This window comes from Bufo bufo, chromosome 4, assembly GCF_905171765.1.
Source record: "Bufo bufo chromosome 4, aBufBuf1.1, whole genome shotgun sequence".
In the NCBI taxonomy this organism is placed as follows: Eukaryota; Metazoa; Chordata; class Amphibia; order Anura; family Bufonidae; genus Bufo; species Bufo bufo.
Genome location: NC_053392.1, coordinates 142234607 through 142251160, shown reverse-complemented (window position 1 = coordinate 142251160; position 16554 = coordinate 142234607). Strand labels below are relative to the sequence as shown.

At 49.5% G+C, this 16554-nt stretch overlaps 1 protein-coding gene across 1 annotated transcript in view; it reads left to right on the top strand.

Annotated features, from left to right (window-relative positions):
• The window catches only part of PXYLP1 (2-phosphoxylose phosphatase 1), a 114108-nt gene extending 106524 nt beyond the window's left edge, over window positions 1-7584 (top strand). Inside the window, exon 8 of the mRNA XM_040428016.1 lies at window positions 5935-7584. Within this exon, the coding sequence (XP_040283950.1) occupies window positions 5935-6854 (920 nt within the window). The 3' untranslated portion in view covers window positions 6855-7584. The remainder of the gene's footprint in view (window positions 1-5934) is intronic.
• Window positions 7585-16554: the final 8970 nt, after the last annotated feature.

Genomic DNA, 16554 nt, shown 5'->3' with positions numbered 1-16554 from the left:
GAGCAGGAAAACTGGAGGAGGAAAACGGACTTCAAATATTTCCCTCATGATAAATTCCTCCCATAATGCATTAGCATACTCCTGTATGCTAATAGATTACGTTCTATATCACTATGACACAGGCTGTGCGCCCTAACAGCAGGGCAACTAGACAGTCAGCCCTAGGGTCCTTTGTAGGCCCGCAGTGACCCAATCTTAGGGAGGGGTTCCCTTTGATCATGCCGTGGTATGGACTGTGGCAATCAAAGGGTTAACCGTCAGGATGAGCGCTTCCTCCAACCCAACTGTGAAGCAGGAGTCTGCCCTAAGAACCTGAGCTGCTGGTAACATCCTGTTCTTGGCACAAGAGCTGCTCACCCCCCCCCCCCTCTACTTGGAAAAAGCGTCAATCCCTCTATTGTTTTGGGATTTTTTTTAAGGCTACTTTCACACTTGCGTTAGGAGCGGATCCGTCTGGTGTCTGCACAGACGGATCCGCTCCTATAATGCAAACGCTTGCATCCGTTCAGAACGGATCCGTTTGCATAACCATGAACAAAAAAAAATAAAAAAAATTTTTTTGTTCAGGTGTCCGCTCGCGGAGCGGAGGCTGAGCGCTGGCAGGCGGATGCATTCTCAGTGGATCCGCCTCCATTGAGAATGCATCAGGGCTGGACGGCTGCGTTCGGGACCGCTCGTGAGCTCCTTCAAACGGAGCTCACGAGCGGACACCTGAACGCAGGTGTGAAAGTAGCCTTATAGTGTTCAGTGACCTTATTCTGTGAGTCACTACGTTTATGGCAATAACAAAATTATAGTTTGCAGTTTTTCTTTAACCTCTTAAGGACATAGGGCGTACAGGTACGCCCTTGTGCCCTGGTACTTAAGGACACAGGGCGTACATGTACGCCCTGTGTATTTTCGATCACTGCCGTGCGGCTGGCAGTGATCGGAACCCGGTGCCTGCTCAAATCATCGAGCAGGCACCTAGGCTAAATGCGCGGGGGGGTCCCGTGACCCCCCCATGTCGGCGATCGCGGCAAACCGCAGGTCAATTCAGACCTGCGGTTTGCTGCGATTTCTGAAGTTTCTGGTCCCCGCAGTCCCTGACCGCAGGGATCAGAAACTTTATATGCCATAAAAAAAAGTTTTATTTACCCCCCCCTGCACCCCCGAATGATTTTTATGGTGGCGGGAGGTGCAGGGGGAGGGTTGCGGGCGGTGTGGGCGGTGCGGGAGGCGGGCGGTGCGGCAGGCGGGATCGCGATCCCCCGCCCGCCTCCCCTTGTATAATCGTTGGTGTCTAGTGGGGATACCAGGGTGCCAGCACATTGCTGGCACCCTGGTATAAACGGCTGACATCTGCGATGCGATGTCAGCCGTTTAACCCTTTCCATACAGCGGTCCGTACGGACCGCTGTATGGAAAAGGTTAACAGCGCAGGGAGCTCCCTCCCTCTCCCATCGGGGGGCTGCTGTGCCTTTGCAGCCCCCCGATGGGGAGGGAGAGAGCCCCCAGAGAGCCCCCCGAGAGATCCCCTCCTTACCCTTCCCCGTCTGCGAAGTTCTGAGCAGTACTGAGCAGACGGGGAAGGTTCCCATGGCAACAGGACGCCTCTCAGGCGTCCTGCTGTCCATGGTGCTGAACAGATCTGTGCTGAATGGCATAGATCTGTTCAGTGTAAGTAAAATACAGTACAGAACAATATATATTGTACTGTACTGTATTATTCAGACATCAGACCCACTGGATCTTCAAGAACCAAGTGGGTCTGGGTCAAAAAAAAGTGATTAAAAGTGAAAAAAAAGTAAAAATCAAAAAACACATTTATCACTGATAAAAAATGAAAAAAATAAAATTCCCTACACATGTTTGGTATCGCCGCGTCCGTAACGACCTGATCTATAAAACGGTCATGTTACTTTACCCGAACGGTGAACACCATAAAAATAAAAAATAAAAAACTACGATGAAATTGAAATTTTGCCCACCTTACTTCCCAAAAAAGGTAATAAAAGTGATCAAAAAAGTCGCATGTACGCCAAAATTGTAACAATCAAACCGTCATCTCATCCCGCAAAAATCATACCCTACCCAAGATAATCGCCCAAAAACTGAAAAAACTATGGCTCTTAGACTATGGAAACACTAAAACATGATTTTTTTTGTTTCAAAAATGAAATCATTGTGTAAAACTTACATAAATAAAAAAAAAGTATACATATTAGGTATCGCCGCGTCCGTATCGCCCGGCTCTATAAAAATATCACATGATCTAACCCCTCAGATGACCACCGTAAAAAAATAAAAATAAAAACGGTGTAAAAAAAGCCATTTTTTGTCATCTTACGTCACAAAAAGTGTAATAGCAAGCAATCAAAAAGTCATATGCACCCCAAAATAGATGCCAATCAAACCGTCATCTCATCCCGCAAAAAATGAGACCCTACTTAAGATAATCGCCCAAAAACTGAAAAAACTATGGCTCTTAGACTATGGAGACACTAAAACATTTTTTTGGTTTTAAAAATGAAATCATTGTGTAAAACGTACATAAATAAAAAAAATTGTATACATATTAGGTATCTCCGCGTCCGTGACAACCTGCTCTATAAAATTACCACATGATCTAACCTGTCAGATGAATGTTGTAAATAACAAAAAAAAAAACGGTGCCAAAAAAGCTATTTCTTGTTACCTTGCCGCACAAAAAGTGTAATATAGAGCAACCAAAAATCATATGTACCCTAAACTAGTACCAACAAAACTGCCACCCTATCCCGTAGTTTCTAAAATGGGGTCACTTTTTTGGAGTTTCTACTCTAGGGGTGCATCAGGGGGGCTTCAAATGGGACATGGTGTCAAAAAAACCAGTCCAGCAAAATATGCCTTCCAAAAACCATATGGTGTTCCTTTCCTTCTGCGCCCTGCCATGTGCCCGTACAGCTGTTTACGACCACATATGGGGTGTTTCTGTAAACTACAGAATTAGGGCCATAAATAATGAGTTTTGTTTGGCTGTTAACCCTTGCTTTGTAACTGGAAAAAAAATATTAAAATGGAAAATCTGCCAAAAAAGTGAAATTTTGAAATTGTATCTCTATTTTCCATTAAATCTTGTGCAACACCTAAAGGGTTAACAAAGTTTGTAAAATCAGTTTTGAATACCTTGAGGGGTGTAGTTTCTTAGATGGGGTCACTTTTATGGAGTTTATAATCTAGGGGTGCATCAGGGGGGCTTCAAATGGGACATGGTGCCAAAAAAACAGTCCAGCAAAATCAGCCCTCCAAAAACCAAACGGCGCACCTTTCACTCTACGCCCCGCTGTGTGCCCGTACAGTAGTTTACGGCCACATATGGGGTGTTTCTGTAAACAGCAGAGTCAGGGCAATAAAGATACAGTCTTGTTTGGCTGTTAACCCTTGCTTTGTTAGTGGAAAAAATGGGTTAAAATGGAAAATTAGGCAAAAAAATGAAATTCTCAAATTTCATCGCCATTTGCCAATAACTCTTGTGCAACACCTAAAGGGTTAACGACGTATGTAAAATCAGTTTTGAATACCTTGAGGGGTGTAGTTTCTTAGATGGGGTCACTTTTAGGGAGTTTCTCCTCTAGGGGTGCATCAGGGGGCTTCAAATGGGACATGGTGTAAATAAACCAGTCCATAAAAATCAGCCTTCCAAAAACCAAACGGCGCACCTTTCACTCTACGCCCCGCTGTGTGGCCGTACAGTAGTTTACGGCCACATATTGGGTGTTTCTGTAAATGGCAGAGTCAGGGCAATAAAGATACAGTCTTGTTTGGCTGTTAACCCTTGGTTTGTTAGTGGAAAAAATGGGTTAAAATGAAAAATTAGACAAAAAAATGAAATTCTCAAATTTCCTCCCTATTTGCCAATAACTCTTGTGCAACACCTAAAGGGTTAACAACGTATGCAAAATCAGTTTTGAATACCTTGAGGGGTGTAGTTTCTTAGATGGGGTCATTTTTGGGTGGTTTCTATAATGTAAGCCTCGCAAAGTGACTTGAGACCTGAACTGGTCCCTAGAAATTGAGTTTTTGTAAATTTCGGAAAAATTTCAAGATTTGCTTCTAAACTTCTAAGCCTTATAACATCCCCAAAAAATAAAATATCATTCCCAAAACAATTCAAACATGAAGTAGACATATGGGGAATGTAAAGTCATCACAATTTTTGGGGGTATTACTATGTATTACAGAAGTAGAGAAACTGAAACTTTGAAATTTGCTAATTTTTTTCAAATTTTTGTTAAAATAGGTATTTTTTGGTGCAAAAAAATTTTTTTTTTGACTCCATTTTACCAGTGTCATGAAGTACAATATGTGACGAAAAAACAATCTCAGAACGGCCTGGATAAGTCAAACCGTTTTAAAGTTATCAGCACTTAAAGGGACTCTGGTCAGATTTTCAAAAAATGGCCTGGTCCTAAGGTGTAAAAAGGCTGTGTCCTTAAGGGGTTAATAAAAAATATAAACACCTGAAAAAAAAATCTATATTTCTAATTGCATTGCTATATTGTGACCTCCATAACTGTGATGATTTATAAAATGCTAGCCGCTCCTGAGATATTTCGATTCTTTGTGTAGGACATATCATTTAGATGTTCCAGAATCCATGCCTTGAATTTTATACTTGTACAACCTACGTAAGATTTTTGTACAACCTACGGTCTTTTTTACTATGACGTTGTAACCAGGTCGACTTAGTTTTGTTTGAAACATACTGGGAGGCAGCTTTTTTCCCAATGTAAGGGCCCGTTTTCCGTGAGAAATCTCAACGCCTCTAAAAAGCCTCCCATTCATTTCAGGCCTCTTGCACACGAACGTGTGCACGCCGTGGCTGTGCTGCGGGCCGCAATGCACGAACACCGACCGTGGGGCAGCCGTAGCGGATCGCGGACCCATTTACTTTAATGGGTCCGCCATCCGCCCATTCTGCAAAAAGATAGGACATGTCCTATCTTTTTGCGGAACGGAAGTAAGGGACGAAACCCCACAGAAGCACTCCGTAGTGCTTCCGTAAGGTTCTGTTCCGTGCTTCCGTTCCGCATCCGTAATGCGGAATGCCCACGAAGACTGCGCCCGTGTATTGCGGATCCGCAAATGCAGTCCTCAATACGGCCACAGAGCGCACACGTTCGCGTGAAAGAGGCCTCAGCGAGAGGCAGAACTTCCTTTTTTTCACACTGCGTGGAAAAAAGAAGCAGCGTGCTCTATCTTGGAGTGGAATCCGCACTGATTCTCCAATTGAAATGAATGGGGAGCTTTAAAATTGGGAAGCTGAAAAAACACGTGCTAATATATATATATTTTTTTCATCCGGTTTTCAAAATCTGTCATGTAAACATCCTCTATCTCCTGGACACTACTCTGCAACCATCCAAAAAGGTGTTCTAATTTCTCATAAGGGTAAACGTTTGAGCGCTAGTAGCCTAATTTTGTCGGATTATGAGCCACGTATGGGAACGCACCCTACTCTTTCCACCTTCTCACTAAGGCTACCTGCACATGGCTGCGGGTAGATTTGCAGAAATTCACCCAAAAATTCACCAAAAAAAACCTGCATGTGTTGCTTGTGGTTTTTGGTGAGGATTTGATGAGGGGTTTTTCGCAGATCTCACTCTTGCATTGCATAGGGGGAAATCTGCACAAAAAAATTATATATCACACAAACAAATGACATGCGCGACAGGTCAATTTCTTCATAGAAAAAAAAATAAAGCAAAGTGTCCATGAGATTTGTCTAATTTCATACACTTTGCTGGTACTGTACTACAGTGTGGATTTTCTGCACGAGAATCTGTGTAATCCGCATCGTGTGCAGGTAGCCTAAGAATGCCGTCAGGGGTGCGGTGGAGGTGACATGATTGTATTCGGCCTTCAGCATACCAATGTTTTCAATAATCCCTATTATTTCCCCTTGTAATGCAGGTGTTGTGCAGCATTTGAATAACGGACAAATTCTGAGGGAAAATTACTTGAAGAAACACAAACTTCTGTCAAAAGACTGGACGGCAAAGCAGCTTTACATTGAATCCACTGGAAAAAGCAGGACGCTGCAAAGCGGGCTGGCCTTACTGTACAGCTTCCTGCCTGGCTTTGACTGGAAGAAGATGAGCATTAAGCACCAGTGGAGCAGTATATTCTGCTCCAGTCACTGTGACTGTCCCATGAGGAACCACTACCTGGAAGAAGAGCAGCGTCGCCAATACAGCTATAGAATTAAAAACGTCCAGCTCGAAAAGACTTATATTGATATGGCCAAAGTGGTCGGGGTCCCCACTAGGCTGTTAAGAGCCTCCAATCCCATCGACTCTTTGCTATGCCATTTTTGCCACAATGTCACCTTCCCCTGCACCAAGAATGGATGTATAGACATTGAGCACTTTAAGGTCATCAAAGCACATCAGATCGAGGACGAGCGGGAGAGACATGAGAAGCAGCTCTATAATAAGTATTCACTTTTGGCAACCTACCCTCTGTTAAACCAGACCGCCAGCCGAATGCAACGGGTATCAGAAGGCAAACAGGCCGAAGTGTTTGCCTTATACTCTGCCCACGATGTGACCCTCTCGCCTGTCCTCAGTGCCATTGGTCTCACGGAGGCCAGGTTCCCTCGTTTTGCCGCGCGCTTAGTATTTGAACTATGGCAAAATACTGAGAAACAAAAGGAACACTATGTTCGAATTCTGTACAATGGGGAGGATGTCACTTTCCAGACTTCGTTCTGCAGGGAGCACCAGAGGCGCTCAAGCCGGCCTCTATGTCCACTTTCCAAATTTGTCAACTTTGTGAAGAAAGAAATGTTCTCAGCCCTGAACAGTACCAACTATTATGATGCGTGTCATTAAAGGTTGTTTTAGGGGTCCATTCACACGTTCATAGTTCTGGGTCCCCTTTGGACCCATTAATTTCAATGGGGCCGCAAAAGATGCGAACAGCATACCGCGTGATGTCTGCATCCATAGTTCCGTTCGGCGGCCCCGCAAAAAGATAGAGTGTGTCCTATTCTTGTCCCCAATCGCAGAGAAGAATAGGCATTTCTATCATAGGGCCAGCCATGTGCGGTCCACAAAATGCGGAACGCTCACGACCGGTATCCGTGTTTGGCGGACCGTCTGAATGGACCCTTAGAGTGCAATTCATGACAAGAAACCAATGAATCCATGGCAATATCCACTACAGGAGACGTTCATCTTGGTCCAGTAACCGCGCAGAGCCGTCTACATTGCGCTGCTGCGCGGTTTATGTTGACAGCACAGACCACATCTAAGCTGCCAACTGAGCAGAGTGTCTGCCGTGCAGATTTGTTCCACGGTCCCGCTAGCTCCAGTCATTAACCTTCTGTGTAAGGCGTAAGGCAGAGATTGGATTGCGTTACCTTAACTGTAGTCTGGATCTATTCCACACCTGAAATCTCAGATGTGACTGCAGTTTACCCCTATACTTCCCCCTATCATTGTCTCATGGGTTTTGAAAGCTGAGTTATGGGCAGCTGTTTGTGGAGTCTATGGCACTGATTTATCTTGCATTCACTCCAGAATTCTTGCTTCATTAAGTCGAGAAATGGGGCTTTTGTGACACTTTGCACAAAAATGTACCCACTTATTGGATTTTTACACTACTTCCGTTTCAAATATGAGTGCTAGAGTGGGTATAGCTAGCTATGTTAATGAGCTTCACTCCAGATTTATCACTGAGACTTTTTAAAGTTCATAAAAAAGTCGCAATCTCGCTCCAGGAAGAGGGTGGGGCAGGAAAATTGGAGTAGCTTTTCTAGACAGAAGTGTTAGGGTTAAAGGGGTTATCCCATCTTAGACAATGTGCCCCCATTATCTTATAGGTGCGGGTCCCACCTCTGGGACCCGCACCTACAAGGAGAACGGAGCCGGGGAGAGTTGTGGCTGGAGGACCCCGGGTTACACCGCTCCCATTCATTTCTATGGGGCCGACGGAAATAGCCGAGCGCTCGGCTATTTTCGGCGGCTCCATAGAAATGAATGGAGGGCGGCTGCGCATGCGTAGTGCGCCCTCCTCAACTTTCTCCGCTCTGTTTTCCTGGTAGGTGCGGGTCCCAGAGGTGGGACCCGCACCTATCAGACAATGGGGGCATATCCTAGCGATATGCCCCCATTGTCTAAGATGGGATAACCCCTTTAAGGATAAGACAAATTTATCAAACAACATGAGACATTTGATAAATGTGACATAAAGTACACCAATGGAGACTCAAGGAAAACGGACTTCAAATATTCCCCTCATGATAACTTCCCCCTCTGTCCTTAGCTTCCCTGTGTCACAGAAGGAAAAAATGTGATCCGTGATGTCATTCTTTATCTGAGAACATAATGGCGGTCCTTTATGACCTCACCTTTACCCATAACACGCAGCTTCCTAGAACCATGTGATGGACAGAGGAGGAATAATGTCCGTAACTGCAGTCACTCCTGACTTTTCAGGTTTTACGGGGATTTAGACAGAATGTATTTGCCACCCATTTGCCTCTTTCATCCTGTGTGGTACTGACAGAATTACACTCATTGGCAAGAAAAAGAATGCACCAAGCAGGAGTTGTTGGAATGGTATGAAACTTTCTATGTGTGAATGTAATGATGATCTATGGAAGTGATCACAACATTTGAGCGGTAGGATAAGTTTATTGGGGAAAACTGTACAACTGAAAGGGGGCTCTAGGACCCTATTGGGCCGCCTCTAGCGAAACGACCATCCTGCTTCTCTCCATTCAGTGATGCGCCCCCTCTCAAAGTCTGTCAACTGCGAAAAATGTTTAGCAGTCAACGATCTCTCACCAAGAGGTACACCATCCCAAAGTAGCCTCTGAGAGCCTTTTTATAGGGCAGCGGGGGAAGCACTTTTCTGCCCTCTTGTGGTAAGACCCAGTGTCTAATCAGACCACACCTGGAATCATATAATTTACATATCTGCATGCTGAGCAGATATCTGACATTTCTATCTGGGTGCCTTATTTCTGTTGTCAATGAGTGTAAAACATGTCTGACACCCTAGGCTCTGGCAGCCATGCCATTACCTGAACTATTCCTTGATCATAATGTAAAGAGCATAAATATGATAATTAAAAAATGTCCCTATTTGCATTGAAAGGTCTCCCAGGTCTAGGATTGCTGTGTTCCCCTTCACTCCAGTGCAGATTTTTAATGGAAGGCACAATGCTCTGCCGGCCTGTACTTTGCCAGCGGCCCCCTGGCAGACCCCATTGACCCAGTAGGATCCATCAAGTTCCAGTGTTGTATCCATAATTGTAAGCCTCAGATGCACATGTGAACAGAGCCTTGAAAACATGATGGTGTACTGCAGTCCTAAAACTGCAAGCCTATTGTCCTCGTGGTGCCAACTTTATAAAGAGGGGCAGTTTTATGTAATAAGACTGTGTTCACATCTGCGTCATTACTTCCATTTCTATATGTATCCATCATGGACCCGTGAAAATCCGAGCCTGTGTGAACAGAGCTGAACACCATCTAGATATCTCAATTGGGGTGATTAACAAAGGCTTTATTTTTGTTTTTGGTGCAAAAAAAAGTCACTAAATATGACACAAATGGCATCAGTTTCAAGTGTTTTAGCGTTGTTTTGTATTTTGTAACATGTTTGTGTTTTTCTTCTGGTGTTTTCAAAGTTCTCTAGAGAAGAGGATTCTGAAAACTACTCATTCAGAAAATCCACCGAAAAGGTCATGAAAATGCATCAAAAAAGTGTGTGTGAATCCGGTCAAAAGGAAAGTTCACACATGGCAGATTTGCTGCAAAAGCCGTAGGGCTCATTCACACAACCATATGGAGCGCTGGTGTCTTCTCAAACAGCTAATTGGCGGGGGTTCCAGGTGTCGGACCTCCACCGATCAGATACTGATGACCTATATTGAGGATAGGTTATCAGTATTAAAATCCCGGAAAACCCCTTTAAATGATACATTTTTGGCAATTTAGGCTGAGTTCACACGGGCGTAACATAGTAACATAGTACATAAGGCCGAAAAAAGACATTTGTCCATCTAGTTCGGCCTGTCATCCTGCAAGTTGATCCAGAGGAAGGCAAAAAAACCCTGTGAGGTAGAAGCCAATTTTCCTCACTTTAGGGGAATAAAAAATTCCTTCCCGACTCCAATCAGGCAATCAGAATAACTCCCTGGATCAACGACCCCTCTCTAGTAGCTATAGCCTGTAATATTATTACACCCCAGAAATACATCCAGGCCCCTCTTGAATTATTTTATTGTACTCACCATCACCACCTCCTCAGGCAGAGTTCCATAGTCTCACTGCTCTTACCGTAAAGAATCCTCTTCTATGTTTGTGTACAAACCTTCTTTCCTCCAGACGCAGAGGATGTCCCCTCGTCACAGTCCTGGGGATAAATAGCTGATGGGATAGATCTCTGTACTGACCCCCCTGATATATTTATACATAGTAATTAGATCTCCCCTCAGTCGTCTTTTTTCTAACGTGAATAACCCTAATTTTAATAATCTTTCAGGGTACTGTAGTTGCCCCATTCCAGTTATTACTTTAGTTGCCCTCCTCTGGACCCTCTCCAGCTCTGCTATGTCTGCCTTGTTCACAGGAGCCCAGAACTGTACACAGTACTCCATGTGTGGTCTGACTAATGATTTCTAAAGTGGTAGGACTATGTTCTTATCACGGGCATCTATGCCCCTTTTGATGCAACCCATTTTCTCGCCCATATTCCTTGGGGGACACAGGAAACCATGGGTATAGCTCTGCTCCCTAGGAGGCGTGACACTAAGCGAAAGCTGTAAGCCCCTCCTCCATCAGCTATACCCTTCAGCCTGGAGAAGAGACTGCCAGTTTTTGCTTAGTGTCCAAGGAGGCAAGACACCCCCTGCTTATGCAGGGTTGTTATCCTATGATTTTTATTTTTTTTTTACGTATTTGTTGTTTTTAACTCGGTTTTTTTCTACCTACAGGGACAACAGAGGCGCATTAGACCCCTCTGTTTCTCCCGGGGTTGAGTTGCGCCAGTGCCGGTAATTCCGCACTGCCGCCTCCCCCACAGAAGACAAGGTGGACCAGGGCAGCCTCGCTCCCCTGCGTCCCGCCAGCTCAGGGTCGCCCGCACGCCAAGTCCCTCCCCCGGCTTCCTGCCACCGCGGTGCCAGGAGCTGAAGGGGCGACCCCGCTGGATGGACTGAGGGCGAAGACAGCGTATGGTGAGAGTGGCTGCTCCAGCCTCCCCTTCCTCCCTCCCACCGCTGCTACCAACATGGCCACTGTTACATGACCACTGCAAACCCCCCCCCCCCCCCCCCCCCCCCCCCCCCCCGCATATCGGGACGTTACCGGGCATAGTTGGAGGGCAGTCTATCTGGGCAAGTCCTAGAACGCTGCCTTACAGGGGACGGCTGCAGACTTGCAAGCCGTCTGCTACATCTAGGCGCGGTGGGAGCCGTTCTCCTGGCATGAACGGCGCCATGTCATGGCCGGCACTTCAACATCCTTGGGGGTTAAAATCATTTTGCCGCGCGCGCGCGGCTCTGCTTCGGCTTCAGCGCGGCAGAGGGGGGGGCGGAGCTTCCTTACACATTCAGCTCCGTGCTGCTGCGCTCCGCTACTTCCGGGTTCATCTCTCTGCCGTGCGATCCTGAAGCCTTTCAGCTCCGTGCTGCTGCCTCTCCTCCACAGCCTCCTCAGTCTGTTCCCCTTACAGCTGCCGCTTGTATCATCGGGTCTGGTAGGACTGTTTAACCCCCTCCGTGCCACAGTACTGTTGCTTTAAAGTGCAACATCTTTCCACCATGTCAGACCCTTCTGCAGCCGCCAAGCCATGGTACCATGCCTGTACCGCTTGTAGGGAACCCTTTCCCCGGGGGCAGTCTGATCCGCACTGTACTGCATGCCGAGCTCCACCGCAGCCTCAGTCGCCCGCTGTGTCGCTCCCTGCTTCCTCTGACCCGCCTGACTGGGCTAGATCCCTGTCCCAGGCCGTGGAAAGCCTCACTCATGTCGTGGGCCGCCTAATAGACAGGCCACCTACCCCGCAGGACGCCACTCTGACTGTCGCGCCCTCCGGGTCCACTGCTTCTGCCGCTGCAGCGGGTTCATCCTCTCCTAGTGACCCCTCCCGAGCTAGGCACTCTCAGAAGCGTATTAGAGTAGAGCGAGCCTCCTCCTCGGATGCCTCCCTCTCCCCGCCACGCGTGCGCACCCAGACGAGCCTCTCCTCTCCAAAGGATTCGCTCTCTGAAGGTGAATTGGCGGCTTCAGATTTGGAAATGGACTCGGCCCTGCCGTCCAAGCTAGCCTCAGCGATGGCTCAACTCATCTCTGATATACGTGACACCTTTAAGGTGCAGGATGACCCCCCTAGCTCGGACGCAGCTAGCGTCTCCTTTATCAGACCCAGGCAGGCCTCAAAAGTCTTTCCAATCCACTCTGATTTCTCCTCCGTGGTGTCTAAGGCTTGGGCTCGCCCGGACGCCCGTTTTGTCAACCCAAAGAAGCTGGACATTTGCTATCCTTTTCCAGCCGATGTCGTGGCCACCTGGTCTTCCCCACCCAAGGTAGACCCCCCTGTGGCCCGGCTGTCAAAGAACACGGCCATCCCTGTTCCCGACGGGTCCTCTCTTCAGTCAGCGGAGGACCGTCGCATGGAGACCCTGTCCAAGGGCATTTTTGCTGCCTCCGGTTCTGCCCTCAGACCGGTTTTTGCCTCTGCTTGGGCAGGGAAAGCAATCTCTGCTTGGGGTACGCAGCTGGAACAGGAGTTGGACTCGGACATCCCCATCCAGGACCTACGTTCCTTGGCCCAGCTTATTATTCGGGCCGGGAATTTTGTCTGTGAGGCCTCCCTTGATGCGGGAGCCCTTATTGCGCGCTCCTCCGCCCTGGCAGTTGCCGTCAGGAGGGAGCTCTGGCTGAAGGTCTGGAAAGCGGACGCTGCCTCCAAACGTTCCTTGGCGGGGCTACCGTTTGCGGGTTCCCGCCTTTTCGGGGTCCGCTTAGACGAACTTATTTCAGAGGCCACGGGTGGTAAAAGCACCCATCTTCCTCAACCCCAAGCCAGGGGCGCCCCCCGCGGACGCCCTGGTGCGTCTCGTTTTCGGTCCTCCCGCAGGGCCTCTGGGGCTCCCACCACAGCTGCCGCTTCGGCTCCTCCCCAGGACAAGCGTAGGAAGCCGTTTTTTCGGGCGCAGCCCTCCTGGCGCAAGCCGCAGGCTGCCCGCACACCCGCAGCAAAACAGTCCTCTGCCTGAAGGCGCGCCCCCACCCACCCGGGTGGGGGGCCGGCTCCTCCTTTTCAAGGACGTCTGGATGGCTCACGTCTCCGACGCCTGGGCCCTCGAAATTGTGTCCTCCGGATACAAAATCGAATTTGCATCCTTCCCTCCGGATCGGTTCTTTCGCTCCCGCCCCTCGCGAGACCCGAAAGACGCGGCCGCGTTCTCCGCGGCCGTTCAAGCTTTACTGGACAGGGGGGTGATTACCCCCGTTCCTCTAGAGGAAAGATTCCAAGGGTTCTACTCGAACCTCTTTGTAGTTCCCAAGAAGGGAGGTTCGGTGCGGCCCATTTTGGACCTCAAAAAGCTCAACCGTTTTCTCCTCCTTCGACGGTTTCGGATGGAGTCCCTCCGCTCCGCGGTGGCTTCCCTGGAGCAGGGAGATTTCATGTCTTCCATCGATATACAGGATGCCTACCTCCATGTTCCGGTAGCCCAGTGTCACCATCGCTTCCTTCGATTCGCCGTGGGGGACCTCCACTTCCAATTTGTCGCCCTTCCCTTTGGACTGGCAACAGCCCCCCGGGTGTTCACCAAGGTCCTGGCCCCGGTTTTAGCCTTACTCCGTTCCAGGGGTGTTTTTCTGCTACCGTACTTGGACGATATCCTCATCAAGGCTCCGTCCCTTTCTCAAGCGGTTGCCAGCGTGGATCTCACTCTAGAGACTCTGGCGAGGTTTGGTTGGGTCATCAACTTCCCCAAGTCCTCCCTTCCCCCCTCCAGACAACTCGTCTTCCTGGGAATGCTTTTAGACACGGGAACGGCGGAGGTACGTCTTCCCTCGGAAAAACGTCTGATCCTCCGTGGGGCGGTTCGGGGTCTCCTTCTCCACCGTCGACCGTCCTTCCGCTTCTGCATGCGGGTATTGGGGCAGATGGTTGCCTGCTTCGAGGCGATCCCATTTGCGCAGTTTCACTCCCGCCCTCTCCAACGGGCGATCCTCTCCTCCTGGGACAAATCGCCGCAGTCTCTGGATCATCCCTTCCATCTGTCGCCTCCGGTGCGGTCATCTCTCCGCTGGTGGTTACAGTCCCCTCTTCTGGGCAGGTCCTTTCTGCCACTCAACTGGTTGGTGGTTACAACCGATGCCAGTCTCTCGGGCTGGGGAGGCGTGTTTCCTCCCCGATCCGTCCAGGGCATTTGGTCTCCATCGGAGTCCAAACTCTCGATCAATGTCCTGGAACTGAGAGCGGCCCTTCTGTCTCTACGACACTGGACTCATCTGCTGAAGGGTCATCCAGTTCGTGTACAATCAGACAACGCCACGGCCGTGGCGTACATAAACCACCAGGGGGGCACTCGCAGCGCTGCGGGAGGTCACCAGCATTCTCCGTTGGGCGGAAGCCCACGTCCCGGCCCTATCTGCAATTTTTATTCCAGGGGTGGACAATTGGGCGGCGGACTTCCTCAGTCGCACCACCGTCGACCCCGGCGAGTGGTCTCTTCACCCGGAGGTATTCGAGGCCATTTGCCTTCGTTGGGGCATTCCGGACGTGGACCTCATGGCCTCAAAATTCAATCACAAGGTCCCCGCCTATCTGTCCAGGGCCAGGGATCCGGGAGCTTGCGGAGCCGACGCCCTCGTTCTTCCTTGGCGAGGCTTCGCGCGCCCATACATATTCCCTCCCATCCCTCTCCTGCCCAAGGTCCTTCGGAAGATCGCGGCGGAAGGCGTCTCGGTGATTCTGGTTGCTCCGGACTGGCCCCGCCGGTCTTGGTATGCCGACCTCATGCTGCTCCTGGCAGACGCGCCCTGGCCACTGCCCGCCAGGGAAGATCTTCTCTCTCAGGGACCGATCTTCCACCCGCGTTTAGGGTCCCTACGTTTGACGGCGTGGTTGTTGAGACCACCGTCCTGACACGTAGGGGTTTTTCTGCGGATGTCGTCCGCACCATGATCCGCGCCCGTAAGCCGTCCTCTTCTAGGATCTATTATAGGACCTGGAGGACTTTTTTGGGGTTCTGTACCGATCTGGGGATTCCTCCGCTCCGCTTTTCTCTCCCCACCGTTTTGTCCTTCCTGCAGAGCGGACTGGCCCAAGGTCTAGGCCTTAGTTCTTTGAAGGGTCAGGTATCTGCGCTGTCCATTTTGTTTCAGCGCCCACTGGCCCCCCTTGGTCCTGTCAAGACCTTCCTTCAGGGCGTGGCTCACGCGGTTCCCCCGTATCGCCCTCCGGTACCGCCCTGGGACCTGAACCTGGTTCTCTCAGCGCTCCAGGCTTCTCCTTTCGAGCCTCTGCGGACGGTTTCCTTGCGACTTCTGTCCTGCAAGGTTATTTTCCTTGTAGCCATCACCTCTCTTCGGAGGGTGTCCGAATTGGCTGCACTCTCCTGTCTGGAACCTTTCCTAGTGTTCCACCAGGACAAGGTGGTTCTTCGTCCGGTCCCTTCCTTCCTTCCTAAGGTGGTCTCCGCCTTTCATCTGAACGAGGACATCGTTCTCCCCTCTTTGTGTCCTTCCCCTTCCCATCCGCGGGAGAGGAAGCTTCATCGCCTGGACGTTGTCAGGGCGCTCAAGATTTACCTGGAAGTAACCAGCTCTTTCAGGCATACTGACTCGCTCTTTGTGGTCCCGGAAGGGTCGCGCAGAGGGATGGCGGCATCCAAAGTTGCTATCGCTCGTTTTGTCAAGATGGCTGTTACTGAGGCTTATCTCGCCAAGGGCAGGGTTCCTCCCCTTGGTGTTACCGCTCACTCCACTAGAGCGGTCGGGGCTTCCTGGGCTCAGAGAAATCGGGCTTCTTCGGAGCAGATTTGCAAGGCGGCCACTTGGTCCTCCTTGCACACCTTCACCAAGTTCTACAGGGTGCATACTCATGCGTCGGCTGACGCTGCTTTAGGCCGTCTGGTGTTGCAGGCGGCAGTTGATTGATGCCTCTGGTGTTGGTCTAGTTTGTTCTGGTCCCTCCCTTCTGGGACTGCTCTGGAACGTCCCATGGTTTCCTGTGTCCCCCAAGGAATATGGGCGAGAAAAGGAGACTTTTGTATTACTTACCAGTAAAGTCTCTTTCTCGCTCTTCCTTGGGGGACACAGCACCCGCCCTTCATTGGGTTACAGTTGTGGTTCCGGCTTGGTTGCCCCCGTTGGGGCTCGACAGTTCTTTTTCCGGTTGGTGGTTATCTTTCACTACTTGGACACGCAACTGGCAGTCTCTTCTCCAGGCTGAAGGGTATAGCTGATGGAGGAGGGGCTTACAGCTTTCGCTTAGTGTCACGCCTCCTAGGGAGCAGAGCTATACCCATGGTTTCCTGTGTCCCCCAAGGAAGAGCGAGAA